A 27,487-nucleotide genomic window follows, 5' to 3' on the forward strand; every position below is an offset into this window, starting at 1 on the left:
TGCAAGCGGCGGAGGCCTCCCCCGGGCAGCGGAACCCCGCCCTGACCGACCGCGGCCCAACGGTCCCCGCCCCGAGGGGAAGGGAACGCCCCCGCCCTTCCTCCCCTTCCCGCGCCCTTCCGGCGCCCTTCCAGCGCTTCCGGCGTCCACGGACGTGACCGGCCCCGCCCCCTGCCCCCTGCGCTGGGGCGCCTGCGCACTGCGCTCGGCGCATGCGCGCAGGTCAGCGCGGGGCCTTCCTTCCGGTCCCCGTCACACAGTGGCGGCCGGCAGGCCTCGGAGGATGAGGTGTCCCCGCTACAGGGGAGGCGGGCCGTCCCGCGCCTGAGCGCTCGCACCCCTTCCCTCAGACATCTTTCCTCGCAGGGGCGTGGGGCCGCGCCCGCTCCCCCGCCCCGGCATGGAGGAGAAGTACAGCGGGCAGGCCTTGGCCGCCGGCGGCGTGCTGGGGCCCGTGGATGTACCCAGCGCCCGGTAACGGCGGCGGGGGGGGAGCGGCCGCTCCGTTGGGTGAGGGGGGCTGCCCGTCGCCGTCCCTCCTTCTGGGGAGCAGTGGGGATCGCCCTTCAGTCTTCCGGGGGCGGCGGGAGCCGGCGGCGTCTTTTGCGTGAGACACAGGGCCGGCGGGGCGGGGAGAGAGGGGCGGCAGGGCACCGGCCCGGACGGCAGCGGCGTGTGCGTGGTCGCAGGTGGAAGCTGACCTCGCTTCTTTTGCAGGCTGACTCGCTACATCGTGTTACTGTGTTTCACCAAGTTTTTGAAAGCCGTGGGGCTATTTGAATCCTACGATCTTCTGAAAGCGGTCCACCTCGTGCAGTTTATATTCATAGTGCAGCTGGGGTGAGTGTGCAGGGAGTGAAGCCTTGTCCACCATTGTTACAGCATGCTTTGTCTACAGTGTTCATTGTCAGCATCAAGCTTGTACTCTGCATTATGTTATTGTAGATTAATCGAGGAGGAGAATGCATAGCAGTGGATCCAGGAAATACTCTGTTCATGGCAGTGATTTTCTTTCATATATCTGCTCACTCTAATTTCAGAATCATAGACTATGTCAAGTTGGAAGGGACCCATAAGGATCATCTAGTCCAACTTCCTGCTCTTTGCAGGACTACCTAAAATTAAACCATATGACTAAAAGCATCGTCCAGACACTCCTTGAACTCTGAGAGACTTGGTGCTGTGAACACTTCCCTGGGGAACCTATTCCAGCGACCGACCACTCTCTTAGCGAAGAACCTTTTCCTAATGTCCAGCCTGAACTTCCCCTAATGCAGCTTCATTCCATCCCCTTGTGTCCTATCGCTGGTCACCAGAGAGAGGAGATCAGCACCTTCCCCTCTGCTGCCCGCCTTGAGGACGTTGTAGGCTGCACTGAGGTCACTCCTCAGCCTTCTCTTCTCCAAGCTAAGCAAGCCAAGTGACCTCAGCCGCTCCTCCAAAGTCTTGCCCTCAAGACCTTTCACCATCTTGGTCGCCCTCCTCTGGACACACTCTAATAGTTTTATGTCCTTCTTATATTGAGGTACCCAAAACTGCACACTGTACTCTAGGTGGGGTCGCACCAGTGCAGTGTAGAGTGGGACAGTGACCTCTCTTGATGGGCTAGCTGTGCTGTCCATGATGCACTCCAGGACATGGTTGGCCCTTTTGGCTGCCAGGACATACTGCTGACTCACGTTCAACTTGCCATCAACCCAAACCCCCTGATCTGTTTCCACGGGGCTGCTCTCCAGCCTCTTGTCCCTCAGTTTGTACATATAACCAGGATTACCCCATCCCACGTGGAGAATCTGGCACTTGCTCTTGTTAAATTTCATACAATTGGAGATTGCCCATCTCTCTAGTCTATCCATATCTCTCAGTAAGGCCTCTCGACCCTTGAGAAACTTCACTGGTTTTGCTACTTCAGAATTGATCATGCTATGACAGTACTAATCATAGGAAACTCAGGCGTGTCCAAATTTTCTTAAGGGTGTAGAATCAGCCTTTTTTCCTTATAGGTTGTATTCCTGTAGTTCTTGTGAGCTTCAACTGCTATTTTTCCCTGATTGAGAGCTAAAGTGTAGAAACTGATAGCACATATACAGAAACAACCTTTGCAGACACAATCCTGCCTTCATGTTTACCTGATACGATGTGGAAGAGCATTTCCATAGTAAACTTGGCAGAGTTGGAACATTTGGAAACTCATTTTTTCCTTTTATTTCAAATTTGTTTACATTCCTGGACTTCTCGCTTGCATGTTCCCAAGCACCATAGTCTTTTTTCCCCATAACTTACTCTTGATCCCAGTTGAGGAAGATGCATGCTGTTTCTTACCATTTCTAACAAGACTGTGTATTCAGCATTCCATATGTGAATAAGCCTTTGGGTGTATGTATCTTGCTAATAAAAAACATAGTATTATTTCTTCTCAAAACTTCTGAGATCAGTTATTTTGATTTTTGTAAATTACAGGTATACTTCTCATTAGCCATTCTCTGAAGAACTTGCATTTAAAATTGACCAGAACTGAAGTTCACTTGTTACCACCTTTGTACTGTTATCTGACACATGTAATGCAGCAGGGAAAATAAAACCAGTGAGTGTGGTCAGTGTGGCCTTTTAATAAAAAATGTAGAGGAAGCTGTTCTGTAAACTTGAGCCTGATATGAGAGACCTAGTTATTTAGAGCTGGTTTGCATAAAAAGCTGACTACTAATACACTAATAGAGAAAACTCTTCTTTTAACAGGTCTGCATTTTTCATGGTTTTGTTTCAAAAACCATTTTCTTCTGGAAAAGTGGTAACCAAGCATCAGGTGAGTTGACATAATGTAATAGTGATTCACATCTTTGTAGATATTCTTGGCAACGTGGCTCTTGCCAAAAATGAAAGCAGAACAAAGGTTGCTCCACTTTGAAGATGTGGTTGCAATTTCCAGAAGTGTGTAGCCAACTTTGTGTCTAGTGTGCTGTAAAAAACAATCAGCATTTTTAGCTTTTGTCAGCTCCTTTTGAGAGTACCATGAAAAGATTGGTCCTTGGCTCCATACAAGCATCTGTTTTGGGGGTTGTATCTTCAAAAAGAGCTTAGTCTATTTAGCTGACTTTGACAGTTTAGAAGGGCAGTTTCTGGACTGCTAGAATGTCAAAGTGCTCCACTCATGCCCCCCGCACCAAAAGAGTGCTTTCTGCCTGGTGCATTGTAATGAGGGTCTAGTCTGACTGCTCTTCAGACCTGTGTTGAGTTCCCAGTATCCTGAGATGTTAAGAGTACGGCCAGGTTGGAACCTGCTGCCTTGTAAAAAAGAAATTTTCTTCCATATTCATCTTTGTTTTATCTAATTGCATATGCAAAAACTTGATCCATGCACAGTGTTATCAGTATATGTGCTAAGTAGAGAGAATCTGAAGGGTAGCCTCAGAAGTGTACCGAATGTCAGCTGCTTTCATAATAAGACACGTATAGCATAATTTTAAAGCGTGAACAGGAATAAATTGCATCCTTGATTTGCGTTCGAAAAATCTGTCCATTTATGGTTTCACTATTGCTAAAAAATTTTAAATTCTGGATTTTGAAGATGTGATGTTTGTCATAGGCTCTTTGTCTTGTTTAATGTATTTCCAAAATTAATTACTTTTCCTCAGAAACTTGGATTTAAAGTAAATAATGTATTGAATAGCTGAATTTATAACCTGCTTCCTGAAGAAAGAATTTAACACATGCATAAGTATTTGTAGACTTAAGGTCTAAGTTTCTTTATCTTGGATGTTTTACCTTGTTCTGTATATGTTTATCAGATGTATGCAATAGATTACAAAATAAACAGCATCTTTGACAGCTAAATGGACTTGATTTTTTTCAGCCTTTTTTCAGGCTTTTTGTTAAAGAGGTCTCAGACTATACTGTAGAATCTAGTACTGTGGTAGAAAAGAAGTAAGTAATTCTGATTCATAATATGTCCAAACAAACCTTAGTTGCCTGGCAAAGTAGGTAAGAAGATAATGATACTCTAAATTTTGCAGAACTTGCAGAGCATATGTTTTCCCCTCTATTTCTACAGCTACTGTGCTAAAAGAATGCTAATAATGGGGTGTTTATTTTGAAATTGTGGAGAAAATGATAATGAGATACCTTTCTTTTGTAGTGGATCAAAATTTTTAAGCATGCTGTTGTGGGATGTATCATTTCACTCTTGTGGTTTTTTGGCCTTACTCTTTGTGGACCACTGAGGTAAATACATACATACTGTAAAGAACGTTTTCTCTTTTTAAGCTAATTTTTGTGATCTTTCCCTGTCTTCCTCATTTGTTTTTTGTTTTCTGTCCATCAGCCCATGCTGCCAGCCTCTTGCTTTATTTTTTGAAATTTTAGATGAATCTTTATGCTTTTTCGTGTGAACTCTGTTGTGCTTGGGAAAAATTACATATAATTTTCTGTAGAACTTGTGGTTTTCTTCATTCATTCTTTGACAAGATGCCAGTGAAATTCTTGATAGCGCTTAAACTATTGTTGTGAGTGATACATGAAGATCACTGACTGTAGTTTTCATCATTTCCCTGGTCTCATTTATGCAACCCCAATTATTTATTTAACTGTTTGAAGTCCATGGCTTGACAGCTCATATTCCTGTGCCAGGTGACTAGAATCAATTCCTGTGTTTGTTGCAGGGCACTGATTTATCTGGTCCAATGACTGTGCTGTGTTGGAATTGGGTAGGATTAGTGCATATACTCCGAGTAAAATCACTCATGCTGTTTGTTAGCATTACTGAGTAACTGTAAAAGAATAACAGACTGCCAAAAATAAAGGTTAATGTATTAGAAAGCATCTTGCATTAGAGAGAGGAAGGTAAAGCCTTAAATGATACACTGATGAAGTTGAAGTTTTATCCTTTACACAGGAGAAGACATACCTGAGAATAATAGGATTTTTTTACGAAATACTGTAGTGCCTTTCTGGATGCTGGCAGTCTTCCCTAACAGAACCAGTAACGTGGGCCCTAGCAGGTTGTATTGCTATGTGGACAATGGCAGAAGCATTTGGTAAACTTGACAACGTTTATTACTTTCATGTTCTGCTCTGGAAAGCTGTCACTGTAGCTTGTTAGTCAGCCTTTGCTATCTGAGGGAGATAGAGTACAAGTTAGAATTTCTTATTTTCAGCAATTAAGAGGTTCTGAGGTTGCATAAACTACTAGACATCAACACCTCAGTAAACAGGGTGTAATACAACAGAACAGGACCTCTTTTTTCTGGGAGCCAGAAACTTTGGTTTAGAGGAGGTATTGTAAGGTGAATAATAATTCTATCTTGAGCAAGTTACATCTTCTTGTGTTACTAGAAGAAAGTATAATTTAAAGTGATCTATAAATTATAATTTTAATCTGTTCCTTGTGTTAGGAAGTTCTGTGTTTTGTGATATGTCTAGCTGTCTGCAGCTAGATCTATTGCTGGTGAAGGCAAATAGATTTGCATTTATCCTTTTGAATTGTTTAAACTTGTTGAAATCACAGAATAAATCTCTGACTGATGTGTCATTGAATTTTAGGTGAAATAACACGTATCAAGCTTGTGAAGTAAACTCCTTGTAAGTGGGCATAAGTGTTTATTTCACTTTTTTATAGGACATTGTTGCTGTTTGAGCACAGTGATGTGGTTGTGCTATCACTCCTTAGTGTCTTGTTCACAAACTCAGGTGGAGGACCAGCAAAGGTATTTAAAAATTTATTTTACAGCATGTAGAAACATACTGAATGGTATAAATTTGAGTGCTTCTTTACCTGGAACAAACAGTGTTTTGGACCTGTGTTCACAGAAACTGTGCTTCTTTTAGTTTAATTAGTGGTGGAATGATAAGCTGTACTACTTGAAATAATAAGTATGACATTGAGAGAAACAGTGTGTGAAGCTGTTGGAGATCCATAACAGATATCTGAGAAGTTTTTCTGTTTGTAGGCGGAAAGGAACCTCGAAAATTATTTTTGCACTTCAGCATTCTTTGTAATGGGATTTTGGGTTCAAACTGACAAAAGGACATACGTGCATGTAGTGGTCCTGGCCTTTAGGCAGAGAAGTCCAGTAATACAGTCTCCAAATCCTTGCCTAGCCTCTTCCATCAATGTCTGTAGCTTTTCACATACTTTTGTTTTTTCTGCCAAAAAGTTCTCTAAGGACTTTAATGTCTCCGTGAGCCTATATGTGCTGAATACTTGGGCCCAGTCTTTCACTTAGAGATCCATACTTGAAACATCCTTTGTCTGAGTCCCATTACACACAATTTTGCAAGGTGTTCTCTAACTGTGCCTAATCAGCCCTAAATGGAATGAGCTTATCCCAGCACCTAGCAGTCTTGGCCACTTCCCATCAAAAACAATGATAGTTGGAGGAAGATACCTATGACACCTATGATACCTCATATACCTGAGGCTAGAGTACTTGCTGTGTAAAGAAAGTCTGGCTTTGGTGCCTCCTTAGGCTGGGAGTTTTGAAATCTGTCTCATAACTGCTGCTGGAGTCCCTTAATCACTTTTAGGCTGGCCTTAGAGAGAACAGCAGAGTCATCTGCTCTGTCACTCTACCCGCCCCCCCCTCAAATTGAGATCCTTAGGGCATCCAGCATGAAGCTCTTGACCAGCCATCCACCCAAGGGGTAAATGTAGATCTTCAGAGACATTGTCAATCTGTATCTTAGTGGGCCACGTCTGGCAGTTAAGCTGCTTGTCTAAGGGAGCAATAACCTTGTCCTCTGAATGTTTCAGCTTTATGAAGTGACTGTGGCAAAGAGAAATCAGCTGACTTACCGAAACAAGAATGTGATAGCTGCATTTGGCTTCAGAAGATGAATTGTAATAGTAGTTCTTAGCTGTAGAGCTCAGTGTTTTGCCAAGATGATGAATACCAAAATTGCAGTATTTTAAGTCAGGGTGGTGAAAGCTCTGGGAGCGGAGATTTCATAGTTACCTCTGTCCCTTCCTCCTGAAAGCACTGTAGAGCTCTGCTTTCTCAGAGCCTTTGCACAATGCTCTAGCCTTTACTTCCCTTAAGACAAAACACTACCATTTGTCCACTAGGTCTTATTTATAGCTCCTTGATGCTACAAAATATTAAATCATCGGGCTTAAGTAGCTCTGCATTCTGGCAGGCAGAAGTACGTCATGAAGAAGGAAGCAATCATGCCTGAAGTTTGTAAGATGCAGGCTTCTGGCTTCTTACAGTGGTGATTTGCCCTAAGTTACCTGGTAAATCTGAAAACCAGAATAAATATAAAATTACATTGTCAAAGTCACTTTTCAAAAAAAATTGGTTTTTTCCTCATGTTTTTCTTATTGAACTAAAATATGCTTACATTGATCAGGAAGGGGGGAGGGAGTGGGCTAATTTCCTGGATTTTTTTACATTAATCTGTTACAGAATATTATAAAAGTATTTGGGTTTTTTTGTTTGTGTTTTTTTTTTACAGACAAGAGGTGCTGCGTTTTTCATCATAGCTGTCATCTGCTTACTACTTTTTGATAATGATGACCTCATGGCTAAAATAGCAGAACATCGTATCCTTTCTTGCTGTGTATAAGAACAAGTGCCTGTTATTACTGGAGCAGAGAGAATGTGAAGTTGAATGCACTAAATTAAATATGCTTGCATTTTTTTAACAGGAATTTTACCTTTCAAGAATATTATAGCATAAGATTTTACTTTTACATCTAAATACTGGTATTTGCAGCTGAATGAATGGCATTGCTTATTTATTAATAACTTAGAACACAGCTATAGATTTTAAGTTTTAGTTAAAGGCTCGCTGCCTGTTTGCAGTTATCAGACCACTTAGGATTGCTAGAAGCTTTTTTGATCAGCTCTCATTGTTTTTAGGAATTCTAGACATAATGGCTGTAGCCTAAGTTGTGCAGTAAATGGTTGACAGCCTGGCTGGCAGTCTTTTTGGTATATCCAGAAAGATTGTTTTGTGCTTTTGCAAATGTGGTAATGTCAGTTCATCTGCTAAACTGAAAAGTGATGTGAAATAGCCTGCAGTAGCTCCAACAACAATGGACTTTAAACTACACATGGAAGCTAATATGCTTTCAAAGCCACCAAGTTAATTGGAAGTGATTCTGAAGTAAGTTTTCAACAGGTCTTCTCATCATCGTGAAGTGTACTGACAAAAAGTGGTACATCTAAGGATGGACAGTAAAAACAAACAAGGTGAAAGTAAACTTTCTCAAAGAAGGATGAAAACATGGACTTAGAGACGGAAATGGTATATTCAGGAATAGTACTGATTAATCCACTGAGTTTTCAGTGAGTAAATTCATTGTTAAAGTGCCCCTCTAGCAGTTTTCCCAAAAGCTATCATTATTTTGATCTTTGCTGGATTGTGCTTGTCAATTACTTTTTGTTTTCTAAAGTTTAAATATTTAGAAACTAGAAAGATACAGATCATATTCCTTAATCTTTTTTATTTAGCCGAGGGGCATCATGACAGTGCTCTTACCCATGTTCTGTATACAGTCATTGCTTTCCTGGGTGTTGCAGATCACAAGGTAAAGAACTTATATTTTAGTAGGTTAATGCTTATCTAAGTTTTGTAGGTAAGAGTTTCACCAGCCCAGAGCTAATCTAAGCCTAAATCAAAACCAGAAAGTTCAACATCCCCACCCCATATTGGAACTGAACTAGCACTGTAATTTTTACATCTTGATTGAGTACGAGCAGCTTCAATACAGCAAGCCAAACCATACAATATTCAACTCGTATAGCTCATAAGGACTTTACTGTAATGCATAACCTAAGAAGTCTCATTAAAATTACCATGAAGTACTCCACATCATCAGTGTTCTGGATGTTCATAATGCTTTGTATACAGTACGTTTCTTGCTCACTTTGGGGGTCTGTGTTTTGTTGCTGCTTCTTTATCTTTCCCCAATCTTTCCTTTACGTTAGATGCTTGTATTTGAAGACACAGATTCTGATACTTCTCAATAGTATAGTCCCATTCTAATTGGTAGTATGAATAACTATCAAAATCTTACTGTATGGGATTGACCTGGCTGATTGAGTGGTTTTGTTAGCTTAATCTTGTTGATAAAGTGGCTGCATTGAGGACTAAAACAGGGAAAAAAAATACATGAAACCGCTAAGAAAGTATTAATATAAAAATAAATCAGATGTTAGAGAGACTGGTTAACTGTGCACAAAGCAAGTGTGATCTAAGGGAGATGAGATGCTGTGTGAGTATCTTGTGATTCACGTATAGAACAATTTTGAAAGAAAATACAGTGAAGAAATATGGTATGGTGCGATTAAAGGTAAGCGAATGAAAAGGTTATGAAAGGATTAGAGGCCAAGGTGACATGACATTTGGGGGTTTACTTTCAACATTTTTTTAATAATGGAAGGTGGGGAAAAAAAAAGTTTTGTGTGATTTTTCTTTTTCCTCGTTTGCTGTTTGCTACCAGTTTGCTGCTGTTGTATGCCAGTTAACAGTATGGAGAGTTTTAAACTTCCAAGTCATATTGGGCTGCTGTAAATAGTGCTGAGGTATAACGATGTATGCTATATTACTGTTCTTAACTAGAGTAACAATTAGAGGAAATGTCCTGTCTTTGGCTTTTGTTGATAAGTTAAGGAAAGTATATTAATCTTTTTTCATGTGACTGTCACTTTGTTTGGAGTGAGGTATTTGGCTCTCATGAAATGCTAATGGGATCCCTCTATGTTTCCAGGGAGGAGTACTGCTTCTGGTACTGGCATTGTGCTGTAAGGTTGGTTTTCACATGGCTTCCCGAAAACTATCTGTAGATGTAGGTGGAGCCAAGCGTCTTCAAGCTTTGTCTCATCTTGTTTCCGTCCTTCTGTTGTGCCCGTGGGTCATTGTTCTCTCTCTGACAACAGAGGTAAGATAGCAAGTGTAAAAATAAATAATTTTTGTAATGCTTCTGCTTGTGAAGTGTAATTTAAATCTTTCCTTTAAAATATCTTTACCAAAGTTGCCATCTTTATTTTTCTGGTAAGCTCTGTTTGAAATTTTTCCTCTGTATTTTGATGTATATCTGTGACGCGCGAAAACAAACTTTACAACTCACAAAGAGTTATAAAGCAGATATGTTTATTACGGCGCAAGGGGATTTCTCTTCAAAGCTTGCACACCCTTTCGGCAAGTAGTTGGATATTTATTACACTAAAGCATACATATTCACAGGGTTTCATAATACATATGTATAAGTTGGGGGCGGAGTTGATTCAGAAACTGCGCAGGCTCAGATCTGTCTCTGGTGGTCTTTTACTTCTTCAGGGGTCTTATCTTCCTCTTCCTCTTCTGTCCTCTAGATGAACTTTAGTCTTTTACGCATGCTCTCTTCTTGTTGATTTCAGCAGTTCTTACCAAGTTCTAGTTGGTTCTGTGGTCAGGCTAACCTTGCAGCTCCTGTTATTACTCCCTTTGTTCAGCAAGTAGTTCTTGACAAATACCAGTCCCTGATAAACTTAACCCTTAACAGACGTTACAGGCATCAGCCTTGGTAAGTGAGTTTTAGAAAGAATAAACAAGAAACATTATCTAAGTGAAACAAGAAATAATATTCAAGTGACTAAAAGCAGATAGTTATGTCTCTGTATCACCTGCATAATACCTTAATTTCCTCTTTCTTGTAATAACTTTATTTCATCTTTCCAGCTCAGATATTATATCCTGGGTTCATATACTAACACTGCATAAGTATTAATGACTGTATAAATACAGGGCTCTTTTATTCCTGAGGAGCAGATTATTATAATTTAAAGACATGTTCATTATGCCTGCATGCTTTGGGAGAGTAGACCATCCCAAACATGGCGTTGCATATGGCATTGCTTTTAAACTCATGAAAGTATTTAAAATAAGGTGCTGTAGTGCCTATTTGCTATATGTGTCTTTCTATAGCTGGAATGTTGGGTTCACATGATAAATTGAAAGTATGGAAGTATTTATGTTTTGGTGGATTGCTGAAAACATTTGTAATGAAAGTCAACTAGATTTAATGCTGTATATGCAGTCATATCCAATGGTGAACAATCCTGTTTGAAATGTGTTTTTTGTTGCAGAGTAAAGTAGAGTCTTGGTCTTCTCTCATCATGCCTTTCATAACAGTCATCTTTTTTGTTGTGATCCTGGATTTCTATGTGGAGTCCATATGCTCTGTCAAGATGGAAGCTTCTACGTGTGCTCGATATGGATCCTTTCTTATTTTCATTAGTGCACTGCTTTTTGGCAACTTTTGGACACATCCAATAACAGACCAGCTTCGAGCTATGAACAAGCCACCACACCATGAAAGCACAGAGCACGTTCTTTCTGGCGGGGTGGTAGTGAGTGCTGTCTTCTTCATTTTATGTACGTATTCTTTTTTATCTTTTAATAAATCTATTTTCCGTGGGAGTGACTGGGAAGTCAATCAGAAAATGGATGTGTGCAGAATTCTTTTGGGTGAGCGTTTATGGATTCTTTGAATAAAAAGGGCCTGTTACTTTGTGTTCTTTTACTGTCTGTCTACAAAAAAAAATGTAATAGATCTGTTCTGTTGTGGAAGTGGTGATCTAATCTTACATAGCAAAGAAATCTAATGATAAACTTCAAGATGAAGTTGACAGTCACTCTGACAGTCACTTTGCTGCCTGCAAATTTCATGTACGCTTTGACTGCTGATAAAACGCATTATAAAATAGCTGCGAAGCTTAGAAACAGCAACAAAAACTTCAATACTTCCCTTGCAGCTGCCAATATCCTGTCCTCCCCCTCCAGGAAAGGGCAGAAGGGTACCCTTATTGGCTATTCCCCTGAAGGTACTCCTCTCTATAACTTCATGGGTGACGCATTACAGCAGAGCTCTCAGTCATTACCCCGCTTCATTAAGGAGTCACTGAAACAAATCCTTGAGGAGTATGATTCTAGGCAGATCTTCTATTTCTTGTGCCTAAATCTGGTAAGTGCATGGTTTTTTTCAAACCCGGTCACATACATAGTACAGTAAGAGGTGTTGTTCTTTAAAAGGTTCGCATGATTGATTGTTTTTAAAGTGACCCTTGATAGAGTAGTTTTATTAGATGGAATGTTAAAATGGAAGATTCTTATGCTAATCTTACAGTAAGTGGCAGGTCACTTTGATTTGTTGTTGCAGTGCAGCACTGGTTCTATGTGTAACTATTATACCAGTCAGTAAATATTTGTATGATTGTACATTTAAGGTTGAGGTATTTCAATGTTACCAGCAGATGAGCTGAAACTAATAAGCCCTTCAAGGATGGGGACAACAAAATAGTAAGTGTGGGATTGAGTAGTGTCATTTTGGAGTAGGCTGGTTTTATTTCTAGTTTCTGTCTTTCTAGAATAGGAAAAGATTATGCAGTAAGCAAGATTAATAGAACCTCATTTGCAAAGCTCTCTCTTCGTTCTTTGGCAATTACACAAAAAAATTGGGGGAGAAAGTTGAAGTATCCATGACAACTTTAAGGAATTCCATTATGGAATATGAAAGATGGGAAAGAAAGTTTACAGGCAGACTAATAATAATAAATCATACATGGAAAATGTGTGTATTAAAAACGTTTCCTCATGTACCCTTCTCAAAACTAATTCACAAAGTTTAAACAGTCAACTAACTGGTGAAGAGAATTTTTACAGAACAGCTGTGTAGACAGCATTACTTTTACACTAATAATAGATCAGATCAGAGTTGTTACATTGTTTAATGACAAAATGCTTAAAACTTTGCGCAACGTTAATTTAAAATTCTAAATGAAAACTTCAGTCTACTGTAGAGGGTAGTTTTCTTAGATCTAAGGCTTTGGGGAGGGTAGGTTCAAAAATGTCTCTTCATAGACTTGGAATGTATCACTTATTTTTGTTTCATTGGAGGAGAGAGAAAATAGTCTAGAAATACTTTGAACAATACCTTTGAAAACTATCAAGTGTCCTATGAAAAGAGTTTCCTGCTAGGTACCAAGACATTAAGTTACAAGTTAATGTTGAGGAAAAATTCAAACTCTCATTTCGTTTTAGGCTTTTACTTTTGTGGAGCTTTTTTATGGAGTATGGACCAATAGCCTTGGTCTTATTTCTGATGGATTTCACATGCTTTTTGATTGTTCTGCGTTAGTGATGGGACTTTTTGCAGCTCTGATGACGAGATGGAAAGCAACTCGCATATTTTCGTATGGGTATGTATATTAGGTTCTCTAAGGACTATCTGGAAACTATTCTACTTGCTCATTTTCAAAATGCCCTGCTATAAAGATATGTTCAGGATGTTTTAATGGTGCATGCTTCTGTGGGGTTTTTGCTATGTCTCTTTTCTGTTCCATTTGTGTTCATGCTATTCCCCTCTTACCCCAGCGAAAAAGTGTCTGAAATGTAGTTTTCATTTATCTCTACAAATAAAACTTTATCAGTGAGTAGAAATTGCCTCACTTCATATATGTATGTATGTCAAACAAAAACATATGTTGAAAGTCAGTGTTTATATGAGGATTTCAATTGTGCTGACATAATCAAAATTTGTATGGTTAAACTGCGTAGCAATTTAGCAGTTTGAAGCCCTGGATTGCAATGTATATAAAAAAGTACTTACATTATTATAGCTTTATACTCTTGGTGTTAGAACAGTTGCAAACTAGCTACCTCTTGGTCGGAAACAAATAACCCAGAAATTAAGGCATGATTTTGTGGCATTGACGGAAAAAAATCAAAGCAATCTTAATGCTGTATTAAATGTATTATAACTTTATTTATTATAGCTTTGAAATGTGTTCAGAGCACCCATTCTTCACTCTCAAAAGTATGTATGTTTGCTTTCAGGTATGGACGTGTAGAAATTCTCTCTGGATTTATTAATGGCCTCTTTCTGATGGTAATTGCTTTCTTTGTCTTCATGGAATCAGTGGCCAGACTGGTGGATCCTCCAGACATAGATACAAATATGCTAACTGTAAGTTTTGTCATTCTGTTTGAATGTTGTTTGGTGGTTAAGGAGGCTAAAGTTGCATACTCAAGAGATCTAAACTGTGCCTTGACTTTTTAACATATTCTAATTTTAAAATCCAAACTACATCTAGTTTTAAAATAAGAAAATATATAGGGGTGAATATAATTTAATCATAACAGTTAAATTTAATTTCTTTCTAAGATGTTACACATCTAATCTTTTTAGATGGCGGTCTTCCTACAATAAAAGATACTAAGGAAATAATCTGTACAAGAGTGAATTTGGTTCTGCAATTATGTATACCAGTGTCAATTATTACAGAAAATATTTTTGTATTAGTCTCTGAGAAACCTCAAAAATCAGCCAGAATTCATAACATTATGCTGAATGTGTAACTATGGCATAAACAATCATGAAGCTGTGTGTAGCTAATCTTAACTGCACCTCTGTCTCTATACCTTCTACAGCCTCTTCAGGAGCTCCCCACTTAAATTTTCAGGCTTCCATCCCTTTCTTCCAAATGCAATAGTCAATTTTCTTCAAACTATTTTTTTTTTTATTACGGAATTCTGCAAATCCAAGCCTTCATTTATCACATTTCTAGCTTCACTTGTTTTCTTCCCCCCCCCCCCCCCCGCCATGAATTTGTGGTCTCCTGCTCTCTTCAGTAACAAAGAGAAAGATTTTTATGTAGGCATAATTAGAAATGTGCATTGCTGGAATCGAGGCCTGATTTTTTTTTTTTTTTCTTTTTAATCTTCAATATTTGCTCCATTTTCACTACTGATTTTGTTTCTTGGAGGTGGGAGGGGTTATCCCTTCTACATAAGCACAGTGTGCATGGCCAAGGAAAGGTCTAATAACCCCCGAGAAGGATTTGCTTAACTCCTCTATTAGCTGGAATTACTCTTACACTTTGCTAGTTTTTCAACAGAAGAATAGAAAAACAGGCAGACAGGTAAAAAGCACAACTCAAATCAATAAAGCAGTAGTTGCTGTCTTCAGTTAAATACAATTTCAGATGAGTGTGCATGTCCTAGATACAATTTTTTTTTTGCCAACGAAAGCAAAGCAAAGCTTGTATTCAAACCATTTTATCTCTTTTTGAAGGTAAATAAAATCAATCACCCCTTCTTAAAACTAAATTTGCTGTCTTGTCCTCATTTGTGGATACTAGGTTTTGCATTTTGGTGGTGGTTATTGGGTGGGGTTTTTGGGGAGGTTGGGGAGAATTGGATTTTTTTGAAAGGGGGAAGAAAATTCCTTTGAAACCAGCTTGTATACTGAAAGGAGTATCATGAGGAATCCACATGAGAATAATCCTTCTGTTGATGTTAATGCTTCCACGGTTTTCCTTTATTAGGTGTACAGTGTTTCCGATTATCATGTTCTAGAAAATAAACTTGAACTCCTGCAAAGATGTAGTGATGTTAAAGACTTTTCTCCCTCTCGCAGCCAGTCTCTGTTGGAGGGCTGATCGTAAACCTTGTTGGTATCTGTGCCTTTAGCCACGCGCACTCCCATGGGGCTTCTCGGGGAGGTTGTCACTCACACGATCACAGCCATTCTCACCACGGGCACAGCCATAGCCATGGCCATGGCCATTCCCACAGTGACCATGGGCACGGCCATGGACATTCCCACGGCTCTTCTGGAGGAGGCATGAATACCAACATGAGAGGCAAGTACAGACTGTTGAATCGTAAATTATATATGTGATTTCCAGCAGACTTTGAAGATTTTCAGAATCAGACCCCATACTATGCATCATTGTTAAAATCTCCAGAAGTGATCTGACAGCCATCTAATGTAGTGTGCATTAATTTCTCAAAACTGTTTCTTCATTAATAAGTTTGACTTAAAGAAACATAACTTTAAATGTTTCTTTGCATGGCTTTCTTAGATGTGGGTAATACCTAAGGACCAATAAAAAGCATTAATCTACAGTCTTCACTAACATTAATGAACAGTCATTGTAAACCTTCTTGAAAGAGCTTAAAGTCCATGGTTCTAAGTTCCATCTGAAAATGAAAGTACAATATCTCTATCTATAAAGATACTACGATGCTTCTAGATACGTGACAGCTGGTTGTAAAACACTGGGGGAGGAGGTAAGAAACAGAACAACAAATGCAGACCAACAATCTAGAATATGCTTCTTTTTGTGATTCAGAAGATAAGGTGGTAAAGATGAAACTGTCTTTTTCAAATCTAAAATCAGAAGCTAACCGAGAAGGGTAACATGTACAAAATTTCAGCATAGGTACTTCTTAGAATTTTTTTCGTAGTAGTTAGAAGGTAGTTACTTACCAACTGCCTGGCTTATTAAAAAATGTATTAAGGAATGAGTTTTTTGTGTAAGCGTGTCAGAGCATAAGCTTTTTAGCTAATAGTCTCATATTTCATTGGTTATTTTACGTCCTAATTCAGTTGGCTATTCTGTTGTCTGGCATTTTTGTGAAGTCTGCCCATACTCTTTAACTATTTCAATATTCTTTCAAATCCTGACACTTAACTAACACCAATCTTACAAATGGTTACAGATTATTTTTCTGTGCCCTTCGAGTGTATGCTGAGAATGCTACCCACCACTAAAGCAGTACAAAGGATTATTCCTAGCAGTAGCAGACAGACAAGTCTTCTTATAAAATAGGAGCAGAGTTGGCATGCAAAAACCAAGTGATACATTAAAATCTGTCCACATTAGCAGGCCAAGGCATTTACACTGATCTCTTTATCCTCTGTTCAGGATCAATGAGTCCCTCTATACGGAGTTAAATGATTATGCTATATAGTACAAATCCCACTAACAATTTAAAGGATATTCATGTTTGTTTTAATCTACAAATGCCTGCCTAGATCATTGCACCGTAGAGTAAAAATTTTCTTTTTTACCTTGATTTGTAATTAAACATTAGAAAAGCTAAATGTTTTGTTTAATTTTGCACCCAGTTAGGCAGATAGTTGCCTCTGTTTAGCTTGAGGCGTGTTTATTATATTTAATAAACCCTACTGTGTTTCCACTATTGAGCATATATGTAAATTTTAAACAGAACTGTTCAACTTAATCATTAAGTTTATTTTGGTTTCAGGTGTGTTTCTGCATGTATTAGCAGACACTCTTGGCAGTGTTGGTGTTATCGTATCCACGATATTTATTCAGCAATTTGGATGGCTCATAGCTGATCCGCTCTGCTCTCTTTTTATTGCTACACTGATTTTTCTTAGTGTTATCCCACTATTGAAAGATGCCTGTCAAGTGCTTTTGTTGAGGATACCTCCAGAACAGGAGAAAGACCTACATGCTGCTTTAGAAAAGGTCAGAACTACAATTCTAAATGTTTTCATACACAAACATGCAAAGCTATAACTGTTTTTAGTAATTATTAAACTCAGGTAGTTCAGTCTGACAGCTTCTGTTGTCTTAGACAACTTCACATCTCAAGTTGTTTTAAATCTGTTTTGCAGAGATGTGACAGGATTAGGAGTTCTACTGATTAAAGTTGTTTTGCAACTAAAAAATCTTGTGCTGTTTTTTGCTTTTATGGGTATCTCATGATTCCAGACAAGTACAGTAACAGTGTGGGAAGGGTACTTAGTACTAAGAAAGTAACATAGCAATTCCCAAACGCTTGTGGCCTTTTTAAATTGGATGTGTACAATTCAGGCTACAGGATTATATCTTGAGCCTGTAATTGCAGGTTTTCGTATTTGTGCATATCATGAAGGGCCTGCTGGTTCACAGTAGGTGAGATGGCAAAAGTAAAGCTGTTTTTTCTAAATACTTTTTCATTCTAGTCCATTCCCTTCCTGTCTCCTGCAGTACAGTATCCACTTTGAGGCTGTAATTAGTCTTCATTGTTGGCTCATTTGAAGTTCCTGCCCAGAATCGTAGTGCAGACCTCAGTGTGGAGAACTCTTGTCAAAGAAGTAGATACATATTCTTTGAGGGTGCCATCAACTAGAGGTGGCAAGGAAGACTATGCTGAAGGTGTCCTGTCAATTAGTAGAGGGGGAGATGGGTTCTTGTCTGCATGAGAAACAAAAGAATAAATGGAGATTGGCTGGGAGAGACTTGTGTGTTGACAGGAAAGTGAGGTGCAGAGTGGGGTTTCACTTTTTGATGAGGGAAGACAGCAATTCTGGGAGACTGAGGAAGAAGAAAGTACTTTTTCAAAGCAATCAAAGAGCAATTCATTAAAAGATAATAGGAAAAGCATTTCAAAAAATGCATCACAGTAAAACAGCACTTATGCTGTAGGTTGACCCCAGCCAGCAGCCAGGCATATGCACAGCCACTTGCTCACTCCCCCCGTTTACCACCACTGCTGCTGGTGGGACAGAGGAGAGAAGAGGAAGAGCAAAAGCAAGAAAAATCTGGGAGCAATATAAAGGCATTTTAACAGGTGAAGGAAGAGAGGCAAAAAAAAGAAAAAAAGCAGTGCACCACCTCCCGCAAGCAGACTGATGCCCAGCCAGTCTCAGAGCAGCAGCCACCTTGGAAGCAAAAAAAACCCCTTCTTCCTCTACCCCAGTTTTTATTGCTCAGCATGATGTTACATGGCATGCAACATCCCTTTGGCCAACTTGGCTCAGCTGTCCCAGCCATGTCCCCTCACAACCTCTTGCCCACCCCCAGCCTGCTTGCTGGGGTGAGGGCGGAGTGGGAAAAAAGGAAAAGCCTTGGCAGTGCCCAAGCAGGGTTCAGCAGTAGCCAAAACATTGGTGTGTTATCAAAACAGTTTTAGCCACAAATCCAAAACACAGCACCGTAGGGGCTGTTGTGAAGAAAGTTCAATCTGCCCCAGCCAGACCCAGTACAATGATCAATTTCAAAAAATTATATATTATGGGAAGATACTATGTCTCTGAATTAAGTCCAGCTGTGATAACTAAATAGCTGCTTATCCTGGATAGTGAGGTAACAGATGCCCTAGAAGTGGTTAAATGCCCAGCCAGCTTTCTGATTACTCTGTCCATTGGTGTTATTGTGATCTGCACACTAAATCAGTTTTTTCTTATCCTATTTAGTCTAGCACTCTGCTGGCTTTTTCGTTTAGTTTGACTTTTAGCTTCTAGTCTTTGACAGTAGTAGCAAGGGGACCTTTCAGTACTACATATTTCGGTATACAGCTTAGCTGGAAGGCTGCTTTGCTATACAGCATTGTTTCCCTGGGAAGTATTTGCCACCAATATCCATGTACATACACAAGTTTAAAATGTGTTCTTAAATTAATTGTTGCCAATGTAATTTCTTTACAGATTCAAAAAATAGAGGGAGTCATATCCTACAGAGATCCTCATTTCTGGTGTCACTCTGCAAGTGTTGTGGCAGGTACAATACACGTGCAAGTGGTATCAGATGTGATGGAACAGAGAATTGTACAGCAGGTAAGGTGCAAGGTTTTTAGACCCTAATGTCTTAATTTCTTACTCCGTAGCCCTTTTTCAGTCATAGACTGAAGTTGGAAGCTGCTGTTTGTGATCATTTTTGTAGCTGTTAGTTAATGTCTCAGAGGTGGTCTCTAATGCTGTATTTCCCGTTGCCTAAGGAGTTGTTTGCTAGAACATCTGCCAAGACAAACAAACAAAAAAAAGAAGTGGGTGTTTTTCTCACTGTTGAAAGTAGCACTACATCTGCTCTGAGAAAAGGAGGAGGAGGTAGACTTCATGCAGCAAAACAGGCAGTAGGCAGTAGGGATATCTGGATGGTAATCGTGGGTTTGTACTGGCTTACTGCTAATCTGGATGCCTTGGGTTTTTCTTTTCCTTAAAAAGATACTTACTTCCTTATGCAAGACACTGAGAATTACACTTTATGCAGAAGTTGCAAAGCCATACCCTCTGAAGCCAGCCTTTGCTTTCCAGAAAGTTGAATTCTTTATGATGATATTTTTTTTTAATCTGCAGTATTTCAGAGTCAGAATACTGCAAGTTGCTGTAAGATGCATATAAAGTGTAATACTAATGTTAACCATACTGTTCTATTCAGGTTACAGCAATTCTGAAAGATGCTGGCGTAAACAACCTAACTGTCCAAGTGGAGAAGGAAGCTTATTTTCAACACATGTCCGGACTCAGTACAGGATTTCAGGATGTCCTTGCAATGACTCAGCAACTGGAATCCATGAAATACTACAAAGATGGTACTTACATCATGTGATACAAAGTTGTGTTTGCCAAAAGAGGTGTAAATGGTGAAGCTGTAGGATTCCATATTCGTATTACTTTTTGTCAGGAGATCTTGCACATACATGTACAGAAACAAATGTACTATATATTTGAATTTTTTTAAGCATACTATCTTTATTGAAATTGGATCAAGATGCTTTTATAAAGGAAATAAGATGGACTTGAATATTTGCTGTATATGTGAAAATAATGGAAATCTTAAATACTGTACTTGATGTTTATTAAACAGAAGTCTTGCAACTTGTGGATGAGCACGGATATATTCCATACTTTCTCTTAAGTATGGAACATCACAATTATTATAATTTCAGGTTAGCAAGGGGAAATGGGAGTAGTTTATACGGGGATGCGAACATCATCAAATGAAAGATATGCTTTCTTTCAAACAGAGCTTGAAGACTCTTTGAACGAAAAAAACCACGTTTATTATGGGGACTAAAAAACAACATGAAGTCATTTTTTGCACACTTCATTAGATAATAGAAATACACAGTTTTTATATTATGTCTCGGCATACAAATCTGATTTCTAAACTTAATTTGTAATGCCTCAAAGCAAATAGATGTTACCATTTTAAATTTTTATCAAATTATTTTTTAAGGAGAGAAATCCACAGGTTAACAGAAATTGGGAGGGGAAAAAATTGCAGACACTTTTCTGTTTCCTGGGAAGACTCAGAATCAAAAAAGCATTCTGTAAAATAATTTTTTTGTACTTTTTGTATGAATAAGTGCAAATGCAATAGTTTGAAGCTTAAAGTAATTAATCAGTGGACATTCTAGCACTCAGCTAAACTTCATCTCTTCAAGGTGTGTTATTCTGTCATTTTTTTTTTTTTTTATAATACTGTAACACAGCTGCAGGTGTACTGTAGCCAGCTATACCTTTGTGTATTACCCAAGGAAACAGTCCAGGTTTAGAATGCAAAACTGTGCTAGTCGTCTGGGACTTGGCAAGTTGCTGAAATAAACTGTAAATTGAAACTTCTTGACTGGAAAGAGTGTGTGTAAGAAAGAATTGCGCATGTTGGGGTCTTAATACTGCCAAGAAAACAAATCTCTGTCTTTAGTGAAAACCTGTCAACAGAGTCATAACATACGTTTTCAGAGATAGTTATCCTTACATCTGTTTACAGTCTTTCTGTGCCCCCTTTTCTTCTTGTCTGAAGCCCTTAAATATTTTCCTTGGAACCCAGCAAATCAGTTCAATGGTTAGCGGGAATGAGTATGTCTTTCATCATTCCATGTATCACAGTAGTCTTATTTGTGATATTTTTTCCTTGTTCTGGCATTTAGGATCAGTACCGGAGTATCATTATAAAGACCAGACTTGATGTTAGTGGAATTTGAGGATAGAGTGGGAATTACATGATCAGATCAGATTCACCAGCAATGCCGTTTGAAATGTCCTTGAGCAATTCTGTTTCTCTTGTGATCAGACTGTTTATAGAAACTGCATAGTTTCTTTTGTAACTGTAAACATGTTTGCATTCCCTTCTCTTCTGCCGGTGCGATGTTAAAACACTATCTGCAGTAAAAGACTGACTTGAAAAACTGTGGTCAGAAAGTCTCTAAAAGCTGCATTGCTTTTACATAGAACGATGGAGACTGCAGAAATTGCAGCCCCTCATTTCTCGGGATAGCACTGAAGAACCAGCTGAGTTCTCAAAGCTTGATCCTGTTTTCTTCCGATTTATGCCTTTGGCAGTGGTTTTCTCACCTTGCCTCCTCCAGAAGGTTCAGGACAGTTGATTTAACAGTGCTACAATTATGCTCAGCCTCTAAGCAGCATGGTCTTTTGGTTCTAAAAAGCATTTTCAAATAAAAAGCTTCAGTTAATATTTACATGTGCCACTCGTATTTGAGGTGATTCTGCTGGAGCTGACAGCATTTCACCAAACAGAGCATTAGCCCCATCACGATAGGTAGACGAAAAGGGGGGCGATCCTTTCTTTTTGAATCAAGTTAGCTTAACATAATCAAAAAGCCTTCACGCTTGCCACAACTTTTGCTGAGCAAATGCTGATTTCCTACTTCAGCTGCCAGCAACAGGACCCAAAACAAATTAAGGTGGCTGGGACCGCGTTAGATGATCATGGCAGGGGAGATCAGCTCCCGCTGTGGTACTTCACAGGCAAGTGCAAGCCTGTACCTTAACGCGCATTTGGCAGCACATGTGCGGGGTGTTTTCCTGGCTAGCCTGTCGGGAAGACACCAGCAATAAACGTCTGTCTTAAATTCATGTAACAAGAGCCCGTATCTGGCAATAATCCTCCAAAGAAGGGTTCAGGCTTCCTTCCCCCACAAGATCTGTTAGAACCGTGCTGTAAGGGCAGGTTTTCAAATCACAGGTACAGGCCAATTGATTTATATTTTAATGAACACTGTGGTGGGGGAGTAGTTAGTCTAGTCATTTGGTGGTATGGAGACAGATGCAACGAAAGACTTTTGAAGATGAAGCCAAGATTTAAAACAAACTGCAGCTATGTATATGCGGCAGCAAGCAATATACGTGTATATAGTAACGAAAAAACAAATGTGTTTTCCAGTAAGGTTTTAATTTTATGCAGTGCGTCTTGACTTCCCAGGTTAAAACATTTAGCCGGGATGCGAAGGGAAAGTCAGTGAAGAACGAGCCTCTACAGACAGCGAGCGCTGGTTTCGCCGCCAGGGGGCAGCGCGGGAGCCGAGCTCAGGCCGGCAGCTGCAGAACCGGGGCCGTAGCCCCGCCCCCTTTTCGAACGCGGGTGGCCGTCCGTCGCCGGTCGCCACGGTAACGCATTGGGGCGGGGCCGCCGCAGCCAATAGGGAGGCAGCGAGCAGCCAATGAGCGGCGGCCGTTGAGAGGTTTAAATGCGCGGCGGTTGAGCTAAGCTCTACACTCCGGTTGTCGCTCCGGCTGCTCTGCTATGGCGCTCAGGGTTACCAGGGTAGGTGCGGGACGGGACGGGCGCGGCGCGGCGCGGCGCAGCGCAGCCGGCACGTAGGGTAGGGGAGAGGAGCGGCGTGCCGCGCCGTGCCGCAGGTGGAGGGGCTCGCTGCTCGCCCTAACCTGGGTGGGAAGCGCGGCCGTGCGGCCCTACCGCGTCCGGCTGCCTCCTTCCCGCGCCCAGAAACCCTCCAGCTTTGCGGGCAGAGAGGGGTGCAGCAGGGCAGGCTCCCTGCGTTCTTCCACTCACCCCAGTTTCCCCCTTGCTGGGGATGGGTGGTGTGTGTGCACGCTTCTCCTCCCAGGGCACCCCCTCGGTTCTCCCCAGCTCCCCTTCAATCCTCAGGTTTGGAGGGGGAGCGGGGGGTGCAGCCGTGTAACCCCCAGCTCCGCATCTATAACCCTCCAGCTTTGGGAGTGTGTAGCCGTGCAACCCTGCCCCCGGTTCCTCCTCCAGCCCACCGGTTTCGGGCGGGGTGGGGGGCGTGCAACCCTCCCCCGGTTCCCCTCCTCCGAGTCTCCGGTTTCAGGGGTGCAGCCGTGCAACCTTCCCCGCGCGCCCCGCCACGGTGCCGCTGACCGCCCTCCCCTCCCCTCTCCTCTTCCCGCAGCACACTCGCACGGCTTGCAATGACACGGCGAAGAGCAGCCTGCTACCTGCCGCCAAGGGCGGCACGGTGGTGGTGGCCTCCAAGAGGGCCCTGCGCGTCCGCACCGCCCTGGGGGACATCAGCAACCGTGTCGTTCAGCTGAAGACGCAGACTGCCGTCAAGAAGGTGGTGAGGGGCTCCGGGCCGGAGCCGGGCCCCAAGCCCGTGCTCGCCACCTCTCAGGAGAAGATGGCTACTGGGCAGCCGCTGAGGGATGCGGCCATGGAGGAGGCGCCAGCGCCGGAGCCCCAGCCGGAGTCCTACCAGGTACCACCCGCGGCCTCCTTGGGGCTGTGTCCTCCCTGCCCAGCCCTGGTCCGCGCTGCCCCTGCGGAGGGGGCTGGGCTGAGCGGGGGGCACAGCCTCACTCAGTGCCCCGAAATCGGGGTCGTGAGCCCCTACAGCACCCCTGCGCTGCGGGGTTGCTGGGTGCAGCTTGCCATGCAGGAGCCTTATGTTGGGCCGCACTGATCCCAAATTTCCTTGTAGTTGGAGCCTCAGTCTCCAACCCCCATGGAGACATCTGGATGTACTCCATCAGAAGACATGCTTTGCCAGGCTTTTTCTGACGTTTTGCTTGATGTGGAAGATGCAGATGCGGAAGATGGTGATGACCCAAACCTCTGCAGTGACTATGTGAAGGACATCTACAAGTATCTGAGATACCTTGAGGTTGGTAGGAGGAGGTCAGAACTACAAGGGGCATCTGCTGACATTTACATTGAACCTGTCATACAGGCATGGCTTGGTGGTGCTGGTTACTCACTTTCACCTATAGAATTTTCCTGAGGCACTAGTAAGTGATCCCTCAACTTAAAATACAAGATTAAACTGAGCTGGTAACATAAACAGATGCTCGTTGTTAGACCAATCAACTAGTGGTACTAGTACCATGCTCCTTCTCGCCCATCTCTAGTAAACAAAAAACATTGTGCCCTGTGGCCTACACCTATGGGCTATGCCTGTATTGAACTCCTTGATAAACCTTAAGATGTTACAGAGGCTAAGCATTGCAAATGCTTCAGCTAAGTGACTAGATCTATTAAGCCTATTCCTTCCACACAGGCAACTCAACCTATCAGACCCAAATACCTGGCTGGCCAGGAAATCAATGGGAACATGCGTGCCATACTAATAGACTGGCTTGTGCAAGTACAGGTAAAATTCAGACTACAGCAGGAGACCTTGTACATGGCAGTTGCTATCATCGATCGCTTCTTGCAGGTGAGTGTTTCTCGCCCAGTGTCAGGCAATGCTTTTCCCCTAAGCTAAGGCACAACAAGCACTGATCAGGAACACCATACATGGTTAGACATGTTACCCTTAACAAAATACAGTTGGCCAGTGAAGGGCATTTGATGTTGAATTGTATGCACCACATAACCCTCTCAGCTATGAAGTGACTTGATATATCAAAACTGCTTACTCCTCTCCCTGATTTGATCTCAAAACCTTGTAATACCCCTGCAGATGCCAACAGAAGTAACAGATTATGTACAGTTATTCTGTATATGCCAGTATGAACATTCTGCCATAGAACAAACCTTACATTGGCTACCTTGGAAAGCTGTGTTCTGAGAAAAGTAATTTGGATAAATCTCTACTGCTTCTTACTACAGGACAATGCTGTTGCCAAGAAGATATTGCAGCTGGTTGGTGTCACAGCTATGTTCATTGCCAGCAAATATGAAGAGGTGTTTCCCCCATATATAGAAGACTTTACCTACATAACTGATAACACTTACACAAAGTTCCAAATCTGCCAGATGGAGATGAAGATCCTGCGAGCCCTGAACTTTGGTCTGGGTCGCCCTCTCCCTCCGCACTTTCTGAGGAGGGCTTCAAAAATTGCAGAGGTAATGCTGACAATGGGTGTTACTGCAAGAAGCATCTAGAAAATGCAATACTCAAGTGACAGCTTGTTAAAATGGCTCAAAACTTTTAAGTACTGCAAGAGTTTAGCAACTGAGCATGGTTGAGACCTGTCTCCCATATAGAAACAGGTCTTGTTTGTCTGCTCTCAGTCACATGAGCCTAACCCAGCCAAAACCAGAGTTAAAATGCCTGCTTGGTACTGCAGGTTACTGCTAGACTGCCATTGGAAGGAGTGGTCCTAGACTATGAGCAGCCTAATACAGCTCCAAACTGCTCTGTGATTAAGCCACTTGAATTTCAAGCCTACAGCTCTGAAAATGTTTGCTAAAGAAGTATTTCTCCCTGCTTGACTAAACAAAGGCTTGACAGGAGGCTCTTGCCTTGGAGGCAGCCAATACTCAACTCTGACTTATTGCAGGTGGACTTGGAACAGCACATTCTGGCCAAGTACCTAATGGAGCTGTCCATTGTGGACTATGATATGGTTCATTTCCCTCCATCCAAGACCGCAGCGGCTGCTTCCTGTTTGGCTCAGAAACTCAATGGATCCGAGTGGGTAAGTCAAGCTTGTCAACCACCTCCTGGTTTTGGTGCCTGGGCACCAGCTTAAAAGGCCACTCTGGGCCAAGTGCACACCTTCTGCTTCCCTCCTGGTATCTCAGCATGTTCTTGTCTCCCCATGGTCCATTACAGGGGAACAGAAGTAGGGCAGTAACTGTTAACCCTGCCCTCTGAGGCAGGAAACCCCAATTGCCTAAGCCCAACAGAAGACAAAGAACCCAGTGTACTCAGATTGTGCTAGTAGGCTTCTCTCATGACTTCCCTTCCTTTCAGACACCAACCCTGCAATACTACCTGTCCTACTCAGAGAGTGACCTTCTCCCAGTTATGCAGCACATAGCAAAGAACGTAATTCTTGTGAATAAGGGCGTTACCAAGCAGATGGTAAGAATCTTGTGGTGCAGGTGGGCAGTGTGTGTGGTTAAGAATCAGAACGTGGTACTCTGAAACTGGTTTAGCTGGGCCACTGCTGTCTGAGTTGGGTCAGACCTACTCGTTTCAGATTAAGGTCTCTATCTTGCCAAAGTGGCATGAGCCAGCCATGAACTGGTCTTGTGGGCTAAGATGGGCTTGGCTTGACCACCAAGCCTCAGGTGAGCTGGAATAGAGCAAGTTTATGAATGGGGTAAACTTAACCAAACTTCTGTCTCCACAGGCAGTCAAGAACAAATATGCCAGCAGCAAAAATGCCAAGATAAGCCACATTAAACAGCTGGGCTCTTCTATCATATGGAATCTAGCACAACCTCTGATTAAAAAGTCTTAACTCCTGTGTGAACTTGAGCAGAATGTTGGCACTATATGCTATATTATATATGTATATAATGTATTTTGTTTGTGTCTGTGTGGCTTTTAATAAAGTACTTTTGTCTTGTCATATTTGTGGTACTGCAGCTGACTTCCTCCTACAGCTGAGGCATCTCCATGAGCAGTGTTATGTGAGCTTTGGGGGTGGTCCTCCACGTAGGTGTACGGGCAGGAGCGTCGGCACAGGCTCCGCTAATGTGGTGGCAGAGATGGCATCTGCTATGTTAGTCAAAAGTAGAGAGCAGTTCTACACACTAAGTTAAGTTATATATCAGCTCTGCCTCTAGGAAAATAGGGGTATCTGCTTTCGTTGAGAAGTGACGATGGTTTCTGGGCTTTTTTTGTCTTCATTACAAATGTGTAGCTGTAGTCCTGCATCCCTTCAGTTACTTACCCGAAACAGGCGGGAGAAGGGCCTGCCTTCTTCCCTTCTCCTGCCCACCCCAGGTGAAGGGTTTTTTTACTGGGAGGGCTTGGGTGGGGAAGAAGGTCAGCAACTAACAGACGTCCCGTCGATGACCCCGGGCACCTCCTA

The 27,487-nt window shown here is 41.7% G+C and overlaps 2 protein-coding genes across 3 annotated transcripts; both read left to right on the forward strand.

Moving 5' to 3' along the window:
- Window positions 1-387: 387 nt before the first annotated feature.
- On the forward strand, window positions 388-21,373 carry SLC30A5 (solute carrier family 30 member 5). The gene is made up of 16 exons (XM_059833640.1): window positions 388-474; window positions 718-840; window positions 2,737-2,803; window positions 4,133-4,218; window positions 5,612-5,699; window positions 7,447-7,534; window positions 8,448-8,524; window positions 9,707-9,877; window positions 11,064-11,352; window positions 11,733-11,941; window positions 13,018-13,175; window positions 13,813-13,942; window positions 15,395-15,620; window positions 17,032-17,258; window positions 19,202-19,330; window positions 19,932-21,373. The coding sequence occupies exons 1-16, from the start codon at window positions 401-403 to the stop codon at window positions 20,100-20,102; spliced, it is 2,313 nt and encodes a 770-aa protein (XP_059689623.1). The 5' UTR covers window positions 388-400; the 3' UTR covers window positions 20,103-21,373.
- A 1,662-nt stretch (window positions 21,374-23,035) lies between these two features.
- Window positions 23,036-26,972, forward strand: CCNB1 (cyclin B1). Of its 2 annotated transcripts, none has more exons than XM_059833724.1 (8): window positions 23,036-23,060; window positions 23,671-23,976; window positions 24,199-24,381; window positions 24,775-24,933; window positions 25,329-25,565; window positions 26,003-26,140; window positions 26,419-26,529; window positions 26,801-26,972. In XM_059833724.1, the coding sequence occupies exons 1-8, from the start codon at window positions 23,040-23,042 to the stop codon at window positions 26,909-26,911; spliced, it is 1,266 nt and encodes a 421-aa protein (XP_059689707.1). In that variant the 5' UTR covers window positions 23,036-23,039; the 3' UTR covers window positions 26,912-26,972. The 2 variants fall into 2 exon arrangements, with proteins under 2 accessions (XP_059689707.1, XP_059689708.1); XM_059833725.1 differs by having other exon boundaries at window positions 24,268-24,381.
- The last annotated feature ends 515 nt before the right edge of the window (window positions 26,973-27,487 follow it).

Source organism: Gavia stellata, chromosome Z (assembly GCF_030936135.1).
Source record: "Gavia stellata isolate bGavSte3 chromosome Z, bGavSte3.hap2, whole genome shotgun sequence".
Classification (NCBI taxonomy): Eukaryota; Metazoa; Chordata; class Aves; order Gaviiformes; family Gaviidae; genus Gavia; species Gavia stellata.